This window comes from Corvus cornix, chromosome 6, assembly GCF_000738735.6.
Source record: "Corvus cornix cornix isolate S_Up_H32 chromosome 6, ASM73873v5, whole genome shotgun sequence".
Classification (NCBI taxonomy): Eukaryota; Metazoa; Chordata; class Aves; order Passeriformes; family Corvidae; genus Corvus; species Corvus cornix.
Window position 1 is genome coordinate 12,444,390 of NC_046336.1, and position 24,368 is coordinate 12,468,757.

General features: G+C 50.4%; 2 protein-coding genes across 2 annotated transcripts in view; one reads left to right on the forward strand and one right to left on the reverse strand.

The window, feature by feature from the left end:
• Window positions 1-4,696: 4,696 nt before the first annotated feature.
• Window positions 4,697-11,254, reverse strand: INA (internexin neuronal intermediate filament protein alpha). Its single transcript, XM_039554301.1, is given in 4 exon segments — window positions 4,697-6,119; window positions 6,672-6,796; window positions 10,264-10,323; window positions 10,325-11,254. Coding segments are annotated over 4 exon segments (1,332 nt in total). The 5' UTR covers window positions 11,198-11,254; the 3' UTR covers window positions 4,697-5,845.
• A 5,899-nt stretch (window positions 11,255-17,153) lies between these two features.
• NT5C2 (5'-nucleotidase, cytosolic II) overlaps window positions 17,154-24,368 on the forward strand; it is a 60,885-nt gene continuing 53,670 nt past the window's right edge. The window contains exon 1 of the mRNA XM_039553925.1: window positions 17,154-17,228. The gene's annotated coding sequence lies outside the window, so the exon portion shown is untranslated. The remainder of the gene's footprint in view (window positions 17,229-24,368) is intronic.

Genomic DNA, 24,368 nt, shown 5'->3' on the forward strand with positions numbered 1-24,368 from the left:
GGCACACGTGAGCCAGGGGAGCTCTTAAAGCTTATTTCTGTCGATGTGAAACAACTGAAGAGTTTTATTGAAAAACCATTCGAGCTTGTCTAATACTAGCCCATGTTGAATTTATTTTCAGGGAGTCATTAGGCATTTATGTGCAATGATTTATGTTAACATATTTTTAACAGTCACTAGCAAAATTACATCCCTAGCATTTCTGGTTTTACTTTTCTTCAGTGTGGAATATTATTAGTATGAAATCTGTGCTCAGTACAAATGAGTGTAGGGCTTCACTCCAGCAGTTGAGAGAAAGCCTATTAACAGATACAGGAGTTTTTATGTATTGCATGCCTTTCTTTTAAAGAGATTGTCACATTGTCCCCATGAATCTTTTAATCTCAACAGAATGCACCAAGGGCCAGCCTGAACATTTACATTCTTTAAAATGTACTTTTGAGGCTGTCATAAATACCTGCTGAGAGACTGAGAGACGTTGCAAATGGTGCATTCATTTCTGCTTTTTATTTGGTTTTTCTACCTCCTGTTTCTTCTGTTCAGCAGAAAGAGAACCAAGGTGACCACAAATGGAATTTTACCATGTCATCTTTAAGACACCCTTGTTGAATGAGCCAAAGGATATTTACATTTACTGAGCTTTCAGAATGTTGCCATAGATACAGGTTTAATCACTGGACAGGGCAAATTTTATTGTTTTTGAGAGAGAAATGGTAATCACATCTGAGGTGAAATGCAATATTGATTGGCTGCTCTGTAGCTGCAGAATTCTTGCTGGAGCTGCATCACTATCTTCACTAGGTTTGGATTTAGTCTAAAACAGTGCACTTGTGTCAAATGCAGCAGTGGTCTGCAAAAGAAGTATTTCCCAAAGTGGAAAAGAGAACTTGCATTTTCTAATTGTGTGGTAAAATAGTCTATTTGGAAATGAACACTTAAAATGTAATGTTTCCAAGGGAAACATCAGCAGTAGAAAAGTGGGTGGTGGGCACTTGGCAAAGACTGAGAAAAATTGTGTGTTCCTGTGAGAGCTACTTTGGAGCCCTTGGTGTTGTGGCAGCCATAACCTCTGTCCTCTGAATGGGTCTTCTGGTGTCCAGTAGGGGAAGCTCAGCTTCTCAGTCCATGAGAATCTTTCACCTGTGTACCTGATACCGTGAAAGTGAGAGGGGTTTGGTATCTTTGAGACTTCCAGTGCTCTCAAATGTGGCTGAAGTTAAGCTGATGAGCATAAGAAATGATCGGGGAGGACGTAGGGGGTAAAGAGGACATGGAGTCACAGTATGATCCTATAATCCTTGCTTCCTTAAGAATCTAGCCTGAATGTTTTGGCTTGCTGAATCATTTTGGCTTGCTTCAGGCATTCTTATTCATACATCTCCCAGGCCTCATTGCTAGACTAGGAATTTGCTAATGAGGTGTCATATCTGGGGCTTTCGGCTTTTTTTGTTGTTGTTTTTGCATTTCCATTGAAATTTGCTTAAAATGAATGATGTTCTGAGCCTCAGTGCAAACCACGTTTTTCAGTCTGGTCTCAGCTTTTCCAAATGGCTTGTTCTTACAGACCACACTTGGGTCTGCATATGCATCATCTCAGGGAATGACTACGTGTCTGTCAGAGCATTTACAAGGCTGCTCTGGACACTGGGGAGCCAAGAACTTGTTTCTCCTTGTGCTCTCTGCAGAGATGCAGGCAGGCAGCAGCTGCCTCTTGATTCAAAGGCAAAGGAGCAGAGTGACCCTGCTGTGATAGGAATGGACTTTGGGCGTCTGCTGTTTCAGAACTGATACAGCACCTCAAGGGCTTTGCTGCCATCAGCAAGTGAATGTGTAGCTGGGGCTCTGGAATTGCACTCTGACATTTTCTGGGTATTTCCCTTCCATCTAAGCAGATGTTTAGCATGGACACTGTTCCTTCTTAAAGTCATGTTCTATGTCAGTTCTGGGCAGCACAATGTCTGCTTTAACAAGGATGTAATTGCTTGTCACAGGGTTGCAGGCTCATCTCTGGTTGAGATGAAGACCCCTGCAAAATCTGTAGGAGTGCTTTCCCCCTGACCCCCCCAGCTCTGCAGTCCCTCTGGTTCAGCTGGAAGCGCTGGAACAGACCAAGGTCAATGAACATTCTCCCACCCCACCCCAAGCAGTGCCCTGTTTGCATGTTGTGCTGCATTTGCCAAGTGATTCTTATTCCCATAGGCCTGAGAAGACTTGCATGAATGAGCTGGCATTGCTTGTGCTATTTTGACATAAACTCTGCTTCACAGTGTCAAACCACAGTGATGTGGACATTTGATCATTCAGAAGCATCTGTTTGGCTGCTGGTGTTAGGGCTCTGTGTGGATCACTCTCTGCAGGAAGAAGCTCTTTTCCTTAAAGAGGTGTCTGTGCCAAGAGCTGGCAAAGAGAGAGTTGGCTGGATTCAGCCAAAGGTGCCGGAAGAGACTTTGCTCTGAATTGCCTATTGATTCCTTCTTGCTGAATGACAGCGTTCTTCCTCAGTCTGGAAAAGGAGATGGTTGCACTCCTGCCAAAGGAAAATGTTTGGGGTTTGTGGGTTTTTTCCTTTGGCTGCTTTTTCTTTGGCTTACTTTTTAATTAATTCCAGCATCTGGATAAGTGTCATTAGCAAAACTTCTCTGTGTGCAGCAACTTTGTCTGTTTTCAAGAAGCTGTACATCTCAGCTGCGTGAGCCAGCATCTACATCCAGGAAAAAACAAAGGGCCAGCCCAGTGGTGGGAATTTGTCCTACTGTGTGGAGGCTCAAGTTCTCCCTGGCATAAAGATGAAGGAAATGCAGTATCATGGAGAAATAGCCGCTCTCTGCTGCTTCCTGAGCTGATGGTGCAGTCCGTGTCCACAGCTGCCTTTTATCCGAGAGGTCGAGGTTTTATAGAGGTATAAATCTTTCAACATCTGCAGTGTGACTCACTCCTTCCCTCTGGCAGCCTGGGTGTTTAACCCAGTAAGAAAGATGGGACCACAGAGGAGGATTTATTGCCCTGTTCCAGCTTATGGTTTCACTATAGAAGCTTTCTGGTGCATATAAGCAGGCAGGTAAAAGGAGCCACTCTGAAGAAGATAGCAATGGAAAAGGAGGCCTGGATGGAGGTAGTCAGAGTTCAGCACTGGCAACATATTCAGCCAGGCCTGTCCCTCTTTGCTGTAATTTCTCTTCTCATAAAGAAAAGGAGAGTGTAGATATGGGCCTCCCTGCTTGTTGCCCCTCTATCACCTCTGGAGTTTAACACCATGAGACAGCACCAAACTGCTGCAGAGCTCCAGAAATGCAGGAAATCTCTGGGCTGGCCCTCACACTGCAGCCATTTTTCAAAATAGTTCCTTGTTCTTCCCGCAGCTCCTCCATTCTCCTCCACCACTGCAGCCCCTTCACAAGTATATCACCAAAGTAAAATTCCTAGCTTCATTACTAGCATCCAGTTAGCTGAGCAAGCAGGAATTCTGATGGAGATTGTGCTGGGAACAAAGGACAGGTCAGGCTGCTTATGCTCAAGGGACAGAAAGCAGCAGTGCTGGAGAGTGAGATTCAGAATATATTTCATTAGCTGCACAGCTACATCTGCTTTTTATTCCCCCTTTGGATTGGGAGAAATACTGTGTGTTTGCATTTCCTAACTGACAGCCGAGCCAGGAGATATTTGGACATTTCTTGACCCTTGTTTTATGTGCCAGTGCCTTTGACTTAACTCTGCAGGTGCTGGCTCCCCCAAGCTCTGCCTGGGCACCCCAAGTTGCTCTGTGCTGTTTTGCTGGGGGCTGCCGGTGAGCTGCACTGCCACAGCCATGCCCTGGGAAGTGCCCCTTGCTTCACCCACCTGCGGGGCTGCCCTCCCTCACGGCGAGCAGCCTGGCCAGGGCACGGTCCCCGAGGTTATCAGTGTGACAGGATCAAGGTGTAGCCATGCTGCTCCTGGCCTGCAGCTCTGGTGGAGAAGCCTGTGACTGTCAGACCGTGGCCCTGGGGCCTTGGGGCATATTGCCACGATGTGGTGCAACAAAGCAGAAGTAGGAAGGCAATAGGACAGTGTGCTCTGGCAGGGCCACCCAGCAGGAAACTGCCTGTGCTCTTTTCCTCTACAGGCACATCTCAAGCAGAACGTGTGCATCTTCCAAGTATAAGCTACTGCTTATTATAACAGCATTAATACTGCATATTATAACAGTACCTGTGACTGCTAAGTTTACTTGGGAGGTGGGTACCTCCCTTCTTCATCTGCTCTTGTGTAAATCACTTTATCTTCAGTTGTGCAGGCAAACCACGAGTCTGTTTCTAACCCCTGAGCACACAGGCAGGGTGGAGAGAAAATGACAGAGACCTTGGGACTGAACTGTCAGGAGCGTGATGCAAATCACAGCCTCAGAGTCCATTTTCTGAGCAAATGAGTGTGCACTCGGCCATGGCAGACCTTGATCCCTCAGCCAGCTGGCCATGAACTCTTCTGCACAGCAGAGCCACCATGACAGGCCCCTGGGTGCGCCCCATACATGCCCCACTGCCATTGGTGGGCCCAGCCACACCTTGTAGCCCCAGCAGGAGGGGTTGGCAGCTGCCAACCCCAACACCACGTTCTTTGTAGGGGCCCAGAAGGACTGCTGGGCACTTACCCAGCTGTGGGCCAGAAACCAAGTGTGTTCCCAAGATGACGCAGTAGTAAAGATGACAAAACAGCTTGGTTTGATCCACACAACTATTTCTTTTTTTAATTATTAACTTGTGCCTTACAATAGAAGAAGAAAGAATGCAAGCAAACAATCTGCTGGTTCCAGGAACTACTCTGGCAGCGCCACAAGGGCAGCAAGGTCTGGTGATGATAACCCTGCCAGGGCACTGACACACAACACATTGAGTCTCCGGCTCTTGCAAAAGCGATCGCTGGCAATTTAAGGCATTGAAGGAAACCTATGGTTGTTAAATCCTATATCAAATTTGGCACACATTGCAACAGTTAGAGTGGAGACAAGGATGCTTTGTGGGCTGGTGTTTAGGAGTCCTGCAGCTTCCCAGTGCCATCTGGGGCACAGTGCTAATCTGGGCACAAGTTTTTCATGTGAAGACTGTGCAGCCAAACAAGGAGCCCTCTGACCCTAATATTTGGGAGATAGTGATACCGCATGAGGTACTGCACCCTGCAGCATGGTGGTGCCTTCACCTCCAAGGTAGCAGTTCACTGCCCTGTGCCTGCTGCTTATAAACCCCATGTGCCTGGCTCGACTAGTGCTGTCAGAAAACAAGATTTGTCAGTACAAAGAAAAATTAACATTCCTTATAGTTCGAAACATACGTGGCTGAGATCAAATGTCAGGAGTGGTTACAGTCCAGTATGGCTATTTCTGTGTTTCTAGGGTTAAAAGTGAATGGCTACAGTTTGAGGAATGGGGAAGAGTTTAGCTCTACATGGATTTGGATAGCTGATGAAGGTATGTAGCCTTGAAACTAGTTATAGTAAACATGTTGAGCTGTTTCCCTCCCCTCCCCAGAGAGCGGGCTCAGCAGCATTCCCAGCCAGCTGCCCCCCGCCCGCCGATGGAGGAGAGAGGGAGCGTGCTACGAGTCCATGTGCCACCACCACAACGACCAACATGCATCTCTAGCTACCTGTCCTGCGTGCCCCCACCCCATTTAAAAGGGAGCAATGTGCCAAGCTCGGCCTCTGCATGGCAGGACCCACAAGGAAGCCATCCCTGGGTTGGTGTCCCCAGGAAGGTATGTGTTTCTAAGGGAGGCTTCCTGTGAGCCCAGGGCAGCTTCATGCTCAGAGGAGCAATTTAAAGGCCGAGTGGAGACTGTTCCCCCTCAAATGCATGAGAACAGGGTCCTGATGGTTACATCTTTGCATTTGCAAGGATTCCTCCATGCAGGTTTAACCTCCCTCTTTTCTTGACAGAGGTTATGGTCCCCTGAACCACCTCAGCCCTGCTGGATGATATTTTAGAGGTCACTTTAATAACCTCTCCTTGCTCCTCCTCTTTGAAGGACAGAGTAGAGGAACTAAAGCTCCTTGGCTGGAAGGAGTAAGTGGGGCTGGGGAGGGAATTGAGTGATGGAAGGCCGCCGCTTCCCATGCTGAAGAGGTTCTCCTCTCCCTCCAGCAGCTTCCTGCAAGCACATCACAAGGGAAGAGGTTAGTATGGGGATGTGAAACATCTGCAAAACTTGAGAGCAAGTAGTGCCCTGAAGGCAAGCCCAAGCCATCACCCCAGGTCACACTGCACCATGAAACTGATTCAAAATCATGTTTTGGTCAACCATTTCTGGAGGACTTGCAATATGGGATACATGAGAGCAACTTTCTCCCCTCTTTCCTCTCCAGAAGCACCAGGAAACTGAGCACCTGAAGCACAGGGACTCAGCCTTTTGCATCTACTTACGACAAGAGAGACAAGTTTCCAACCCCATTAAAAATACTGCTTCTGGGATGGCTGAGGGATGTGGTTCACAGCTGCTAGATTGAGGCAGGACATGGAGCCATGGCTGCTCCCCAGGCAGGAGCATGGCCGATCCACGTGGGGGAGATGAACAACACACTTGTGGTGCTCCTTGAGTGTGTACCCAGGTATTTTCTAGGTCCCTGAAAATACCCCAGCCTAGTGGGGTCAGGGGATTGGGCTTGGGAAGTGTCCAGGTAGAGCAGGAATAGAGCAGCCTTACCTGTAGGCAGCTATCTCGATATCAAGGGCCATCTTGACATTGAGCAGGTCTTGGTACTCCCTCAAGTGCCGAGCCATCTCGTTTTTGGTGTTTCGCAGGTCATCCTCCAGCTGTCCAATGGTGTCCTGCAAAGGCAAGAGTGCTCAGGGCTGTGTTTTGAAACAGGATCTTCTCCCACAGTCCCACTCTGCTTTGCCCATTGTAGAGACAGGGAAGTTGCAATGGGCAATTGATCCATGATGGCACATCCCACCAGGAGCTTGGGACCATGAAATCTCATGCTAGCAGGGATGGAGAAGCAGGCAGAGCACCAGGCATGGCTTGTGAGCGTGTGCAGTGGGGGAGGCTTTTGGTGGATTGCCATTGATGGATTTATGTAGTTTCCCACCTGCAGCGGGGTCTGTGAGATGAGCAAATAGTGCCTGGTGCTGGGACCCCCAGTCCTGCAGGGGACAAGGTAGGCTGCTACAGAGGGAAGGGAAGTTTTGGGCTTAAACATCATCAAGTAGAGGCAGTGGCTCAACAGGACAAGTGAGAGCACCCCACACTGCAGCAGCAGCAAAGAAAGACTGCAGTCTGCATCTGCAGGGCTTAAGAAGAGTTGGGACATGCTTCCAGGAGGTGGAAGGAGAGGTGCTGCTGCCAGAGGTCTCCTCCAGGAGCGGAAGTCTGACACCTTCCCAGGAAAATGCCTCAGAGCCCTGGAGTGGGGTTGTGAATGCAGGGGGATTCGGGGAGGTTACAGAGACAGGGGCCTGCCCTGCAAGAGCCAGGGTGCTCAGCTGGACAACGGCATCCTTCCAGCGTCCTTCCTGTCAGCTTTGCCCTGCCTTTTGTCCCTTATAACACATTCTACCCATGGTGTGCAGGACTCCAAGGCCAGATTTCCTGCTAACAAAGGAGACTAATCTTTTCTTCTATTTTTTTTTCTCAGAAAACAAGCAGTCTGTACTTTTCCCACATGCATCTAGGTATCTAAGCAGCAGCTTGAAAGTGAAACCTGCTCCCATAGGGCTCTTCCCAATCAGAAAGTTTCCCGCTGCCAGCTGCCCCACTGTGCCACCAGAGGATCGTGATTTGGAACAGGAATGAGTCAGCAGTTTGCATTTAAGCCAGGATGTAGCCCTGCCTACAAATGCCTGCAATGGCCACTGCCAACCTCAACTCTCCTGCAGCCCCTCCCAGAGTCAGGCCTCTGCAATTGCTTCCAGATCGTCTGTTCAGCAAATGATCTTTGTCTTGCCATATCATCCCTATCTTGTCCCCTTCCTATTCCTATCATGTCCTCAGCTTCCTCTCCTGCCTGACCTTCCTCATGGACAGTGCAGAGACAGCCACGGGACATGGAGCTGCCCAGGGAGCAGGGAGCTGTGCTGACCCTGATGCAGTGAGCCCAGTTCGAGCAGAGCCCCTCAGAGAAGCAGTGGCAGCTTGTCCTGAATGCAGCATGAAGAATGTCACAGTCAGATTAGCTGGGCACAACCAGCCTTGTGGGACATTTAGGGGTCATCCTTGTGGTCTCAGCTTTGACCTGTACTGCCCTGACCATTTTCCACAGCCAAAGATCTGCATGAAGCTGTGCCTCTGAGGAGATCATTGGGGCATCAACTGAAAAGCCTCACGACATGGCTGCTGCTGCTGTACAGATTAAAGCCTCTGTTCTGATGCAGGCAGATTGCTGCAGCACCGAGCCAGGACAGGAAGGAATGACTTGAGGTGATCCCCACCCTGGGACAGCTCCACTCTTGCTGCTGTGACTCTTCGTGCCTCCAGCCCCCTTCCCTCTGCCAGCAGTCCACATGAACAGAAAGCTCTTTCAAAACCGGTTGTCCTTGTTCCTGGTCTGCACCTCTCTTCCACACTCCAGCTCTACCAGCTGGTGGAATAAAAACCCCCTCCTCACACCACTGCAAACCTGTCCCCTAACAAAAGCCCTTGCATGTTGGTTCAGATTTGACTGGGCAGCCCACAAATACAAAGACAAGTCCCTGCTTTGGCAGGATCATTTTAAAAGCTCAGACAATAGGAATATTCTCTTTTAAGACACACTCCCAACCTTTTCTACTGTTTGCAGCCAGGGAAATTACTCAGCTGCTACACATGCACATTGCTCAAAAGACTTTTAAGTATTGCTACACATAAAGCAGGTCTTGAGGGTCATATAGGAAAGCAGTGCCACGCTGTCACTAAAGCAATTTCAGTTATGAGGCTGTTTAATCCAGCTGCTTAATATTTTTTTCCCCAATTGATAAGTTGCTCCCAGAACTCCTCTTTCACATGGTGACAAGACTATTTAAGAAGATTACTGTGTATAATTTTTTCACTCTAGATAATATTTTATATTGCCTATTTCCACAAAAATTGTTGAAGACGACCTCAACTATTCAGGAAGCTTGCAAGCAGCTTGGAGCTAAGTCACAAATTCTAAAATACTTGGCAAAATTTGGCCTTGGAAATGACAAGGCATTACTTGGGCCCTTCAGATATGATTAAAGGCAGTTGTTTCAGTATTTAGAAGGAAATGGCTTGATTTAGAAATCACAGATCATTTAACAGTCATATAATAGAACAATCTCAGGATTTATTTTATTATAAATCATGAACATTTCCTTGTAGCAAGAAAATGTGGCAATACTGCAATACTGCAGTAATGGAATAAGAGATATGGAGCACTCAGTGTCTGCCCCACATGAGTCTTTCCACAGACATAAGAGGTGCTGGGATCTGTCTGCAAGTCCAGACTTAACCTCTGCAGAGCTCCAATTTCTGCAGTGCAGGTGCCAAGAGCCAGGCCACAGGGCAGAGGGCCAAGCCTGGGCAGACAGCTTCGAGGAATTACCCACAACGATGTGTAGGCAATTTTGGACCTGATCGTTAAGGGACAGGGCAGGGACGGATCGATGCCCCAAACAGTGCTACCGTGTGCAGCGATGTCCCGTGCAGGGACGGGGTGTTGGAGGGGGTGTCCTGACCTGCTTCCCCAGAATCTGCCCTGTGTGGTTTTGCCTCTGGATAAAGGGTGAAGGCAACAGGCAAAGCCGTGGTGGGGAAGGATCTGTGTGCGGGCAGAGAGGCACAATGCTGGGCGGTGGGAAGGCTGCAGGGGTGCCTGGCACTGCGCAGCGCTGCAGGGGCACTGCCTGCAGGGGTGGGTGCTGCGCAAGGCAAGAGGGGTGGGTGCCGTTCCGTGCTGGGGGTGTTTGGTGTAGCGCGGCACTGATCGGGACAGCGCGGGCGATGGTGCTGAGCGGGGAGGCGCCGCACGGGGCCGGGGTGCCCAGCGCTGCACAGAACTGCGGGAGTGGCTGCTGCAGGGGACAGAGCTGCGCTGCAGCATTTTGCAGGCCGAGGAGATGCTCAGCGCTGCACAGGACTAGGGGAAGGAGAGTGCGGGGTCGCAGGTGCCGGTGCAGCACCGCGCCGGAGGTTTGCGTGGGATGAAGGTTCCCGCTGCTACACATTACAGGGGATGGCTGCTGGGATGGAGGTGCCGACTGGGCGCGGATGGCGCGGGAGGAGGATGCTCGGTGCCGCCCAGTGCCCGGCGCTTAGGGAAGGGGACGGTGACGGTTCCCGGCGCCGCCCGGCTCACCTGCAGGCCGGCGGCCTCGGCGTTGTGCCGCTCCTCCAGCTCCTGCAGCTGCCTCTCCAGGGGACTGGTGAGCGCCACGCAGGCTCTCCATCTCCACCAGGCGCGCCTGGAGCTGGCGGCGGCACTCGCCGGCCTCCCGGCGGCTGGCTCGCACGGCCTCCTGGCTGCGGGCCGCCCGCTCGTGCAGGCGGGCGCAGCGGGCGCGGTACCAGTCCTCGGCCGCCTGCAGGTTGCGGGCCGCCAGCGCCTCGTACTGTGCGCGCAGCTCCCGCAGCGCCGCGGCCAGGTCGGGCCGCGGGCCCGGCGGCGGGGCCGGGGCCGGGAGCGCGGCGCCCAGCTCGGCGAGATGCTCGGCGTGGGCGCTGCGCAGCGCCGCCAGCTCCTCCCGCAGCGCCGCCGCCCGCCGCTCCAGGTCGGCGCTGGCGCGGGAGGCCGCTTCGGCCGCCTGCTGCCGGGAGCGCAGCGCCCGCTCCGCCTCGGCGCGGCTCCGCGCCTCCTCCTCGCAGCGCGCCCGCAGCCGCTGCGTCTCCTCGGCCAGGCGCGCCCGCTCCAGCGCCGCCTGCGCCCGCTCCCCGTGCGCCTCCTCCAGCCGGGCGCGCAGGGCGCGCAGCTCCCCGCCCAGCAGCTGCCCCAGCCGGCGCGGCTCGTCCGAGCGCTGCCGCAGCGCCGCCAGCTCCGCCGCCAGCGCCCGGTTCCGCTCCTCCAGCGCCCGCACCCGCTCGATGTACCCGGCGAAGCGCTCGTTCAGGCCCTGCAGCTGCTCCTTCTCGCTGCCCCGCGCCCGCCGCGGCTCCGCGCCGCGCTCCCGCACCGCCTCCGGCTCCGCGCCGGAGCGCGCCCACCGGCCCGCCGGCATCTCGGGGCGCCGCGGGGCCTCCGCGAAGAGGTGGCGGTAGGAGGCGGCCAGGGCCGCTGGCTCCGCGCTGTAGCTCATGGCGGCGGAGCGGGACCGGCGGCGGTGCCAGGCGCTTATGTATGGCGGGGCGGAGCGCGGCGCGGTGCGGAGGGGGCGCGGGGCGGGGCGCTCCGTCGGGGAGGGGGCGCGGTGCGGTGCGGTGCGTGGTGCGGTGCGGTGCGGTGCGCGGTGCGGTGCGCGGTGCGGTGCGCGGTGCGGTGCGCGGTGCGGTGCGCTGCGTGGTGCGGTGCGCGGTGCCGCCGCGGCAGGAGGCGGCAGGAGGCGGCAGGAGCTGTCCGTGCGCCGCGGTGCTGAAGGGCTGGGGCAACGGGCGGGGCACGGGGCGGGACGGACGGATGGGTGTAGGGAGGGAATGTGTGTGCGGAATGGACGGACGCATGGATGCAGAAAGAGCATGCAAACATACACAGGCATGTGGACGAGGTCACACACACACACACAAAGAGACAGATGGATGCACAGGCATGCAAAAAGGGTCAGGCACATTCACAGTAAAACACACATGCTCGGAGCCAGAGAGACAAAGGGACAAGCAGCCGTTCAGAGAGACACAAAGATGCACTGGCAAGGAGGGGCAGAAAGGAAGAGAGAAAGAAGGAAGCAGGCAGAAATGGGCAGGTGGAGAGAGAGAGTCAGGCAGACGCCCAGAGAGACAAAAGGCAGACGGACACTCAGGTGCACACACACAAATCACTCTTGCTGATGCATCCCCAGATGTCCCGTCCAATGCCCAAGGGAAGCTGTGCTGTGCGTCTCTGTCTGGGCTGAAGGTGTCCTGTGGGGGTTGGTTCCAGCCCCTCTTTTCTGATAAGGACCAGGGTGCCTATGTCTGTGTGGGATCTCCGTGGGATAGGGATGGGGGCTGCTGGGGTGCAGAGTTGGGGATATGCCTGGAAGAGGGGGTGACCAGGACAAAGACTGATAATGGTTGGTCCAGATGTGCCAAAGTGACACACAGGGAGGATTTTGCCTTCAGGTTATTTTCCAGGAACTGAAACACTTCGGTTTCTCTACCATCCATGCAAGCAGGCAGGGCCTTCCCACTGGCAAGGGTTTGCTGGGAGTACCCAGGGCTGCATCATCGATGGGAAGGGGGATACATGCACATCCCACCTCCAGGCCAAGCGCACTGCCTGCACCCCAGTGCAGGACCTGCCAAGAGACCAGGGAGAAGTGTCTGATTTCTAGGAGCAGCTGCACAAAATATACCTATGAGATGGAAAAACAACTTAATTGTGATCTGAGTGTGAGAAACATGGTGAAATGAGCAAATATTTGGATCCTGTCCCCTACTGTACATCTCAGTGCCACAGAGTTCTGCACTGATGCCCAGTTCCTCTACTCTGTTTATCCCTGTTTGTCCTCACAGGTGACCAGAGGACAGTGTGAGGGAGTTCCAGCAAATGAGCAGGGAGGACGAACAAGCCCAGGCTGGCATTGGAGAGAGCTGTGACTTCCAAAAGAGCTGTTGCTGTGGTTGAGCAATACCTTCAGTGCAGGTAGCTCGGTACGCAGCTGCAGCATGAGCTGCACACTTGGATCATCCGAGCAGCTCACATTTTGATGGCAGAGCATCCCAGGCAGAGAGCCTTGCCACAGGAGAGGCTGCCCGCTGTCCTTGCCCTGGCCAGGGCTGCCTGGCTCACACAGCCAAGGCAGAAATCCTCTCCTTGGTCTGTTCTTTTCCCCACAAGTGTGTTTTACCATTTCCTCAATATCTCCTACTTTGCATTACAATAGCCTAAGTCAGGGGTTTACTACTGGGAGTAACTGATGACAGAATGGAGAAGTTTCCAGCTCTGCTTAGTTTTGTGCATGGCATTGCTTTGATGACTTTGCTCTGATGCTTATTCCTGATAATAGAGGCTTCTGTGGTTCTCTTTGTCACAGGAAAGTGGGGTGCAGCTTACTCTGGCTTCCTCACTCGTGCTGTTTTAGCACTGCCATACGCATGTAGCCTATCAACTGGGTTAGGAGTGTCACAGTCTCCTCCAGCACATGAACTACAAGGTACCCTGAAGGGACTGCTGACTTCCATGGGAAAGACCCTGGGATCAAATCCCTTTGCCTCCCAATGGGTTGAGGTGTTCTGACATCTTTCTACACACCCAGGAGGAGGCTGCATGAAACAGGTGAGACCTGTGCCAGTTGCTGTTGTGACTGCTCGGACTGTGTAGCTGATTGAGCACAAGGGGTCAGAGTCACTAAATTACAGTGGCTGCTGCTGTCATGCAGAACAAGGATGTGACTCTATGGCTGGAGACAAACTGGACACTGGCATGTCAGACCTGAAATGAGATGACAAGCTGGAAGTGGGCACAAACCAAAAGCAGGGCAGTGCCTGTGATGTGTTCAGCATCAGGAAACCTTGACACTTGAGTAACTGTTGAGACATAGAGACACATGGCATCAGGGGGAATTTTATAAGGGTAGAAAACAAGCAGAAACCCAAAGAGAAACAGTCCCATAGCTAAGAATTGTACACCAATGAAACAACGATGGGTTGTATTAGGGATTAAATTACCCAGGACCATTCTGTACCTCCTAGTTACTTCAAAAATCAAGCCTTGTGTGTGAGACAGCAGGAGGATTCCTTAAAGCTCTGTGATACTCTCCACATCAGCATCTGCCTGCTGATGAGGCTCATTAAACAACTTATCTCCCAAGCTGCAGTCTACCTGGGCTTGTGAGTCACAGGGAAAAGCTGTACTCTGAGCTGTGCACACACAGCAGTAGGACACACACCTCCTGGCCAGCACAGCCCATGAAAGCAATGCTCTGGAGAGCTGTTTCACCACCCAGCCTCACCACAGCAGCTTAGTGAGAGGGAAATGCTTGCCAGCAGTGGGAAAAAGACAGATCCCAGTGTCTCCCAGGAGGCTGCTGCCAGATCTCCTGTGGCACAGGTGGGTCTGACCCCCTGCAAGAGGGAGAGCTCTTTGGATAAGGGCAGCAAAGTCAGGGAGAAAACATATGCAAGTGGTAAACATATACATAAGGAACACGGATGCGTTTGCTTAATTGCGCACACACAAACACTAACAAAAATTGGAAAATGGCTGTACTGGATCCCTCTAACTCAGGATTTTGTTTCTGACAGTGAGAGATTTATGCTTCTTTGGTATAACTTCTCTGGTTCTGTCTGTCTGCAGCTCTGGGGCTCCCTAGACAGCAGTCACATCTCATCTCTGTTTGCTGGCCCTTATCTAATCAGTACAAGTTCACGTCCTGCATGCCATTGTGCTCTGTAATCCACAGTTTGAAAGTGCATTCTATGAAAAAACATAATCTTTTTCCGTGTTTCAGAGTGGCTGCCAGCTAATTTCATTCCAGGTCCCTGGCTTGTGGGACACAGTGGAAGAGCTGGAATATGGTTTCTCCCCATCTCCCCGTGCAGAATTTTGCAGATGTCTGCCTTACTCCACTTCACCTCTTTCCTAGCCTGAAAGGTTTTTGTCTATTACATTTTCCTTTACAGAAAAGCCATTTCACACTTTTAGTCATCCTTGTTGGCTTCAGTGACTCTTCTGGGGTTATGTGTTGGAAAGATGCACAGACAGACATTTCAGGAGGGGCCCTGCCACAAGGATGCATGGAAATGACAAATACAGATGGCTGCATCTCCAAGTGAAAACTCTTGCTTGGGTACCCTGTGCAGGTCCTGTGAGATGTCCCAGGGCAGTGGGAAGTGCAGGCTGAGCTTCCCTGGCAGGCAATGCCTCCCCACCACAGGCTTGGCACTGAAAATGGGCTTTGCTACAGCCTGAACTAATGGTTCTGGTGTCATTGGGTGTTTCCCCTTGGAAAGGCATGGAGCAAGGCTGACAGAGCCTGGAGAGGTACAATAGGCCAAGCACGGCTGAGTCAGCAAAACCCTGCCCAGCTGCGTGTCCCTGTGCCAGAGGGTGGTGGCAGAGCCTTATCACCTGGAACAGAGTAGAGGGTAATAGGAAAAGCTGAGGGAATCCTTGGGCAGATAAAGGAAGCATCATGGCAGTGGGGACAGAAGAGCTGCTGCCAGAGTGAGGGAGACATTCCCAGCCTCTGGCCACCACTGAGGCATGGGAAAGGAGACCGAATGTGCTGGTGGCTTGGCACAGCAGCATGGGCCTGGATGAGGTGGGGTAGATGGATGGCTGCCATCACCCTTGTTGCTGGCAGGGATCAACCTGAGGTGGCCAGGACCCCTCTGTGCAGCCTTTTCCAGGCCTACATGGTCAGGAAAAAACAGACAGAAAAAGGAGGCTTGTTTTGCTGGGGATGCTTGTTTTGCCCTGCACTTTTTGTGGCAGTGCTCACCCAGCATGGCACAACTGGGGGGCCACCACAGGGCAGTTTCTGCTCTGCACAATCATCCCCTCAGCCTCTCCAGCCTAATGGCCATGTCTGGAGGTGTGAGGGATGCAGTCTGTGCTCACAGTAGACTGGGATGGGCAGGCGGGACACTTCTGCCCGTTGCTGTGGTCATTGTCCCCCAAGCCCCCAGCCATCACCCCCTACCACCCCCAGCTGCACAGGGACCTCCTCACCATCCTCCTGGCAGCACATGGGGCACACACTGACCCCAGCCTTGTCCCAGCCCATGATGCAGATGTACTCCCCAAAGTATCAATGATTAATCGCATAATTGTAACCAAAGCTCTGTCTCCCTCAGCTGTCGTGGAGCTTAAAAATAAATGAACATTGTGCAGCATGGGGAGCTCATGTCAAAGTAGACTGACCTGTCTTCTAAAAGCTCCTAGCTCAAGGTACTGTAATTCAATGGCAAACTACCACAAAATAGCCTCGTAACAGACTTTGAAAATGAGCATTATGTGTCACACAGCAACATTGAGGCTGACTGACAGAACTGTGGGAACTCAGGCAGGCCAGGGAGGTGCAGGGCTGGGGGTGCAGCCCCAGAGATTTTGTCCAGAGCGATGCCAGGCCCTGGAGGAAGCCATTGGGGCGGGGCTGTGCAGTTGTTCTGTGAGTTGCCACATTGAATCACAGAATTGCTAGGGTTGGAACAGACCTCTGGATATCATCCAGTCCAACTCCCCTGACAAGGCAGGGTCGCCCAGACCATGTGACACAGGAATGTGTCCAGATGGGTTTTGAATATCTTCAGGCAGGGAGACTCCATAACCTCCCTGGGCAGCCCATTCAGTGCTCTGCCACCCTCAGCATAACGCTTTTCCTCATCAGAGAAGGTCATGGGTCTGGAGCATCTCTTATGAGGAACGGCTGAGGCCTGTTCAGCCTTGAGAAGAGGCAACTGAGACAGGACCTCATTAATGTGTATAAATATCAGAAGGGAGCGTGTCAAGATGATGGATCCAGCCTCTGCTCAGGGGTGTTGGGCAGTAGGACAAGAGGCAGTGGGCAGAAATTGATGCATGGGAAGTTCCACCTGAACATGAGGAAGACCTTCTGTACTGTGTGGGTGAACACACACTGGTACAGATTGTCCAGAGAGGCTGTGGAGTCTCCTTCCCTGGAGATGTTCAGGAACCATCTGAGCGCAATCCTGTGCCATGTCCTCTCGGATAACTCTGCTTGAGTGGGAGGTTGGACCAGACAATCCACTGTGGTCCCTTCCAGCCTGACCCATTCTGTGATTCTGTGATTCATGTTGAGGTGGAACTTCTTGTGGTTTAGTTTATGGCCATTGCTCATCATTCTGTCACTGGGCACCACTGAAAAGAGCCTGGGACCATCTCGGCACCCGCCTTTGACACATTTATATGCATTAATGACATCCCCTCTCGGTCGTCTCTTCTCCAGACCGAACAGACCCAGCTCCCGCAGTGTTTCCTCACACGGGGAATGCTCCAGACCCCCCCATCACCCTGGCGGCCGCCGCCGGGCCCCCTGCAGCGGCTGCCGCTCCCGCACTTTGCCGACGCTCCCTGGGCCCGGGCCGTGCGCCCGGCGCGGGGCTCGCACACTGCCCGCGCTCCCTGCCGGCGGCGGGGCGGGGCGGGGCGCGGGCGGCGCCTGCGCAGTGCGGGCGGCGCGGGCGCTGCGGCAGTTGGTGCGGGGCAGTTCCACCCGAGCGCGGCGGGAGGTGAGAGCGGCCGCGGGAGCGCGGAGCGCGCGCGGGGCGGGTGCGCGCGCGGGGCGGGTGCGCGCGCGGGGCGGGAGCGCGCCGGGGACCGCTGGGGCGGGTGGCGGGGGGGCAGCGCCCCCTCCCCCGGGCGCGCGCTCCGGCGAGGGGGGTGCCGAGCCCGCGGCCGGAGCTGGGGCGGCGCGGGGAGACCCCCGGGGGCAGCGTCCGCCGTTGTCCTGCCCGGCCCTGCCCGGCCCTGCCCTGCACTGTCCTGCCCTGCCCTGCCCCGGCAGCCGCCGCTGCCCCGTCCCGCCCCGGGCAGGGCAGCCTCCGCCGTGCCTCGGCCCCCGAGCTGCCCCCGCCCGGAGCAGGGCGGCGATTCCGTGCCCGCTCCGCCGCCCGAGCCCCCGGCACGGGGCGTGTGAGCGGGGCCGGGGCCGGCACTCCGTGCCTCCGTTTCCGCTTTCCTTCCGCCCCACGTGGACCGGAGGGTCCCGGCGGCGCCTTCCCGCCCGCAGGTTCCCCCGGGGCGGCCGCCGCCCGGCCGGGAGAGGCGGGGAGAGGCGGCGAGCGGCGATGCTCCGTCCCTGGGCGCGGAGGGAACAGCGCGGTCCCGGGCAGCCTTGGGTCGGGGCCGGGGTTCGCTGTCACCGCTCCCGCTCCGTTGCGTTTGAGTTGCTCTTGGCAGTCCGGCTGTGTCAGGCTGGAGCTGATAACCCAAAGCCCGCAGCGAGGCACCAAGTAAATAAATAAATAAAACAAACCAATGCAAGATTGCTTTGCTCGCATTTTGCTTACGCTTTTCTTCTTCTTTTTTTTTTTTTTAAATCCCTCCTTTCGTGCCAAAAATAATGTTGCAAAATGTATGATGGAAACAAACCTACACTGGTTCTCTGATAGACCAGATGACTTAATACGACAGTACTGCTTCTTGTAGCACAGGCAGTTTTGAAAATTCCTGGAACCACGGAGATTAAGTTTATTCCCTTGCTAGTGTTTCTAAAGGCTGCCAAACTGGATGCTAAGGCTCCTCTTTGACGTGGTCTTGAGAACATTCCTCCCAAGCCATAATCACTCATGTTCTAAAATACTTTTTTTTAGCCCTGTAAGATTTATTGTTTGAACATCAAAGATTGCAAAATGCTCTCTAAGTAGTCACTTAGACATGTCTCCCTGTGAGTTTAGAATAACATTGTCACCAACTGAAATGTATTGATACAAATACTCATTTGTCACTAGTGATTAAAGTGAACATACAAGGATTTTTAGGTCCTTTCAGGTACTGCATGGTTTCACTGAAAACCAGAAACAAAACTCAAAACTGCATTTTGATCTTCGGTTCAAGTGCTGAATTTGCAGTTCCAGCACTGAGGAAAAATCCGGGTGTTTTACATGCAAACCGATCAGCTTAGCTCAGGAGGTCTGTCACTGTCCCTGTCAGCCCGTGTCAACCTAAACATATTTTAGAGTGGAACTGCTATTTAAAATAATCTATTGCCATTAGTCCGGAGTCCAAAAGATCGTTCAGGAACCTGCTGGTTTGATTCACAGCAGTTGGGGTTTGTTCAAGCATAGACGTGGTTTCATTATATAGCACAATACAACCTTTACTCTGTACAGCGTCATTCAAACAGATTGTATGGCAAAATGCACCACCGAACTGCATTTAGAATGCTCCATTGAATTAAGTACAATTGCAGAGAGAAACGGGGAGAAAAGCTGTAAGAATGGGAGAGATGTTTTCAGCTGAGGTTTGAAATTAGCAGCCTGTTAGTATATTTGCACTGGTAGCATTAGTGTTATATGATGATTCTGGGATATATGCTAGCGAAAATCAGATGCAGGCTGAAACTTTCCCAGGCAAATTTCCAGTTTGTAGGCAATTTTTAATCATCATAATGATGATGATAATAATACCCCTCTGGAACTGTCACTCCTTGTCATGTTTGATTCCTAATATAACTTGAAGAGAAAGCTAATAGACCCATCTTAAAAATCACTAGAAATATTTATCCTAGACTTTTTTTAACTTTCAGGGGAATGTTTGGGTTTTTTTAAAACAAAAAGCTTAGTGTGATGTTTACTGGTAAACATTGTGGGATTGTGCTTTTTGGGGAAACACTGGAAGGAGTGTTTTATTTCCTTCAAAAATATACAAGTATATTATTTTTGCATTGAAAGTAGAAGGGATGCAAACTATTAGAATACGGTGTTTAAGTGATGCCTATTGAAAAAGCAGATAGCTTTATTTAATCACATCATAACTCTTACTTGCAGTTCAGCTTAATAAAATAATGCTTGTTGAAAAGTGATAGGTGGGTGGGTGAGCTGTTGCAGCATGAGCTGTTATCTGGGGATGGCGCAGGCCGGCTGCAGAGCAGGTCTGGTGCTCCAGGACAAGCTGAGAGGGTCTGCAACCTTTGAATCCTGCAGGAATTGTAGATACTGACTTGCAAGGAAGTGCAGGAAGAAGGGCTGACCACAGCTCTTTCCCTGAAAATCTTGAGCAAGAGACAGAAGTGGGGTCATGCAGTTGCACTCAGTGAACCCATCATTTTGCGGGAATTTTAAATTAGGAAGTGCTGTGGAGTCTGGGTGGTTCAGTCCATGGAATTTGCCATTGCTTGGGCACTGGTGACAATCCTACACAAAGCAGCGTTACCACAGAGAAGCTGCTTGGCCTGGGGAAAGTGGATTAATGGTCTCCAGCCAGGCTGCAGTGGAAAGTTGTCATAGGAACATAGGAACTGGCTCGCTGTTCTGCAGGCCTGTGCCTTGTCTTTGCTCCTTTAGAAGAACACCTCAGTAACTAATAGCCTCAGATAAGAAATACTCATGCCATCCAGTGTAAAGCCATGAAGAGAGCAGGGCACTCCAGCTCTACCAAGGAGGACAGCAGGGCACAACCTGAGTGATGTGCCTTGGGATGAGCTCACTCTGCACCAGGTCACTGCCTCAGGGTGGCCCACAAACACTGGGTGTCCTGATAGAAAACAGCTGTGGCTTCTTTAGCAGGGAGAGTAATAGGAGAGAAAACTGAACAGAATGTGCCTGGGAGTGGGAGGTGGGAGCCTTGCCTGGCTCTTTGGGATGTATTTGGGATGAGATGTTTCCAAGCCAGCGCATGGGAATTCCTTACTTGTTGTCTGTACTGCATCTACTTATAAAATTTTATTTATTTATTGTCAGCAGCACAAATATAATTTGAAATGTTATTTGAAATGGCCACAATCCGGGTCTTCAAGGGTTGGCTATTCTGTGCTGAATCTTATTCTTTATGAGTATCTTTGAAGAGCACATGATACAAATATTTCCTATTTTAAAATGTCTGTTTTGTGCTATTAAAGAAATTACTATGTGTCATGATTATGATGCTTGTAGCAATGAGCTGTATTTTGCTTTTAAATCATTATGACTTGTTAACTGGAATGGTTCCTAAAACCTGGAACTGTGCACTCTACACAGAGATCATGTAGATACTGATGAATTGGCTTCTTTAACACAACTGCAGAGAGAATCCAGCATATACAATAAATAGAACTTTATGTATGGTAAATAAACCTTAAGCAACATCTGGAAAAAATTGCATAGGTCTTGAAGGTAGCTGCTGTAAGCGGTTGATAATCTAAACCTGCCTACATAAATGTAGTTGCTAAGTCTCATGCATGTGTTTGCAGGGCTAAAAAGGTGCTGGGGAGACCTGCCTGTATGAAGCCATATTAGGAGAAATACATTTTTTATATGGCAGTATGAGATCGAGGAGGGAGCCTGAGTAATTCAACCTAAAAAACCCACAGCAGTCTGTGTTGAATCTTTACTATTACCTGAATGTGTAACAGTGTGTGCACCATACTATAAAGTCAAAAGCAGATTTGCTCTTATTTCCTGGCCAGTTGGGTCCCCAGGCATAGGAGCAGTGAGTGGCTGTGTGCCAGAACTCTTAGTCCTGTCACTTTTTCAAGTCTGGTACAGCACGGTAGAGGTTAAACTTGTGGCTTGCTGTGACCTTAACTTATCATCCTCTGGGCATGAATACCTGCTGTGGGACTTAACCAGCACAGTCAGCCCTTTTTTGGCGGTTTCACTAGAGATAACATTCTGACTAAACTGGAGAGGTTGGAGACCCCACTGTGATCATCTGCATGCTTCTCTTAACACCTAAGGAAAAAAACAAGTGGGTTCTTACCCTGTGCATCATACCAGCTCAAACGGACTTAAACTCTGCAAAGGTGTGAGCCCATCAGATGTGGAGAGCAGAAGCCACAATAATGAGACACCTATAGAAATGATGCTGGGACTGAAACTTGTTGGTTTCTCTTTTGAAATTGAAGGATGTGTGGACAGAGCTTCTATAGGTGGATGGAAGAAGAAAGAGAGGTCCAAGGAGATGTGATCCTTTGGAGATTGGAAGGTGGCTCCAAAGTTAGTGAAGTTAGTAGAAACAGATGTGTGGGAAGAATGTACTCCAGTGCAGGCTCGTGTTGTAGCCAGCCTGTAAATAAGAAGGCGGTTGTGGTCTCTATAACTACCATTCCGGCTCTTTTCACCACAAGTGATTTATTTAAAAACAAAACCTCCTTGAAGTCATTATGTGGTCTAAACTTAGCTTAATTTAGTTATAGAGTATTCACATCTCCCAGCTGCGTTTCAGATATTTTCAAAGACTTGCTATTTTGCTTATGTGCTTACATTGAACCTTGCTTGGCACAGTTGGTTCAGAGGAAGGGGTAAAACAGAGATTTCCTGTATGTATTTCTGCAGGAGGCTCTGAAGTAGAGTGGTTTTCCACTGTTTATTTAAGAGCAGGCCTTTGGATTAGCTGGCTTTGACCCAGGCCTTGTAGCTCTCCCTGTTAACATTGGTATAATAGATAAAACACTTAAGATACATTCTCTGCTAGATTTTCAGGAAGCAACTTCTCACTGAATCTTCCAGAAAAGTACACTTCCCCAAAGTATTTTCCAGCCAGGGTGGTTCAGTTTTGGCAGTTGTGGTGGCCAGATTTGGGGTGTGAGACCTTCTGAGTGGGTCTGTGGTAGGAACAGCTGCATCCCAGCCATGTCCATTGGGTTCAGGAGGAAGCGTTTAGCTGTTTAGGCAGTGTTTGCTGCTGGAATCAGTATTCCTTATCTCCTTTGGAGAACGTTAGCTGTGGAGGGGAATCAGCTCATATTTCACTGCTTGGACTGTGGTCCTCTTGGCATTTGCATCAAATGCAGCATGTCTGGCTGTGGTGTATAACAAGAGAAACTTTCTAGTCAGCTTGTAAAGTAACCTGGAAAGGAAGTTGAATTCAAAAGACTGAAGATGGTTTAGCATAAAGCACCCAGAGTTATCTAGACTAGCTGAAATCAGCTGGTGTTTGGGTTGATTCAGTTGGTAGTGAGTTACATATAGGCACGCATAGTGAATAATTAGGAATATGAGGTCAGAGAAGAGCATGTGAATATTCTGCTCTCAGAACCCCAAAGAGGTACTGAGGTTTATGCCAGAGCTTTGTAATCATAACACGGCAATTACCAATAATAACATCTAAGAGTAAGTGCTAGTAAAGGGCAGGCAGCATAGGTAATTTTGGAAGTCAGTAAATAGAACAGTTGCAATTAAAAATAAATAATCTTTTAATGTTGATTTTGTTTGCTTTCTCTGTCTCCAAGATACCTTGTTTTTTCCCCCAAAGGAATAGCTGAACATGTTGGCAAAGATATTTCAAATGTTTCTCTCTGATCTTTTTGGATATTACAAAGCAATTCCATTCCAAAATTATGCAAAGATGTATGTGGCCTTTGAAGTCACAGGAAAGGGCTGTGAAATTTGGTCCCAAGTGTCCTGCTTAAATCATGTCCTTTCTGACACCCTATGCAGTATTCCCTGAGAGTTTTTAAGAACAGATGCCCATAATAGCTGCATAGTTGTTTCTTTTTCATTGCTTGTTCAGTTCCACTTTTATAGTGTTGTTCTCAGTGTGTTCTTTTAGGTCAGGATGAGTTCATTTCCTAAAGAAAAAAACTGATCAGTTGAACGTAATTGCAGATGTTCTGAGCATCAGTTACCTTGAGACTGACCCTGGAAACTGCTCTTCCAGTTCAGTTCCTGTAGCTTTCTCATCATTGATACCAGTGGTGGAGTGAAGCTGGAAAGAGGAATTTAGCATAGAAGCAAGCCAGACTGGTAAATCATCTGTTAGTTCTGCTGTCTGGAAACTGAGGCAGGAGTCAAATTTCATTTTCCGCTTCATACCGCCCGCATCAGTCGGTGCACCAGTGATGTTTAAGGGCAGGTCAGCAAGACAGCCTGTTCTGAGTCTTTCAGTGTTTGGGGATGCTGCATTTCCCCATTGCTTACCTTTGTTAAAAGAAAAAAAAGGAATACAAAGCATAACCTAAAGGAAAGTACAAACACGTGAACCAAGTCTCTCTAAAGGAAGAAGTGGTCAGCAGACCACTGTATTCCACCTGTAATGAAAAGCAAGACTTCAGCAGACAGGGCTGGGTAGAGCTCTGCTAGGGAAAAAAGATGAGTGTTTTTGCCTAGAGCTATAAGTGATTCAGGTAAGTAGAGACAAACCCCATCTTCTCTACCTGAAAATGCTTGCTCTTCCCAAAAGTGTCTCTCCTAAGCAGTGACTGGTATACCAGATGATCTTCTGCTAAATCTTTTTATGTTACTTATGTGAATTTAGCCTCTAGAAGGCATTAGCTTGCCTGTACCCTTAACAACTTGGTGAGTGCAGATACAGACGTCCTGAGCAGAATGTCTTGCACATGTTCTGTTGTTTATTAGAATGTTCCTTACAGTGGTGTTGAAATAGAATGATTTTATAGAGAATAAGTATATTAAAAATGTAATTCCTGGAATCATCAGCAGATGTATGTGATACTTCATGAGCAAATTTATACAAATTGGGAAGAGTTTTAGTTGCTGTCGTTTGAGATGGAGTGTTCATCTATAGCCTTCAGTAATTTGGGGACTTTTTCACTTCTGATCAAAATAATGCTGTAGTCTTTCTAAGAGCTAGTTAAAACCACATCTGCAATCTAACCTTTCCTTTTTTTTTTTTTTTATATGATAAGAGATTAGGTAGGTTCTTAACCTCTTGTTTTATATGTGTTTTAACTTCTCTTTCAATATTGCACTGGCAGTTTTATGAGCCAAGGC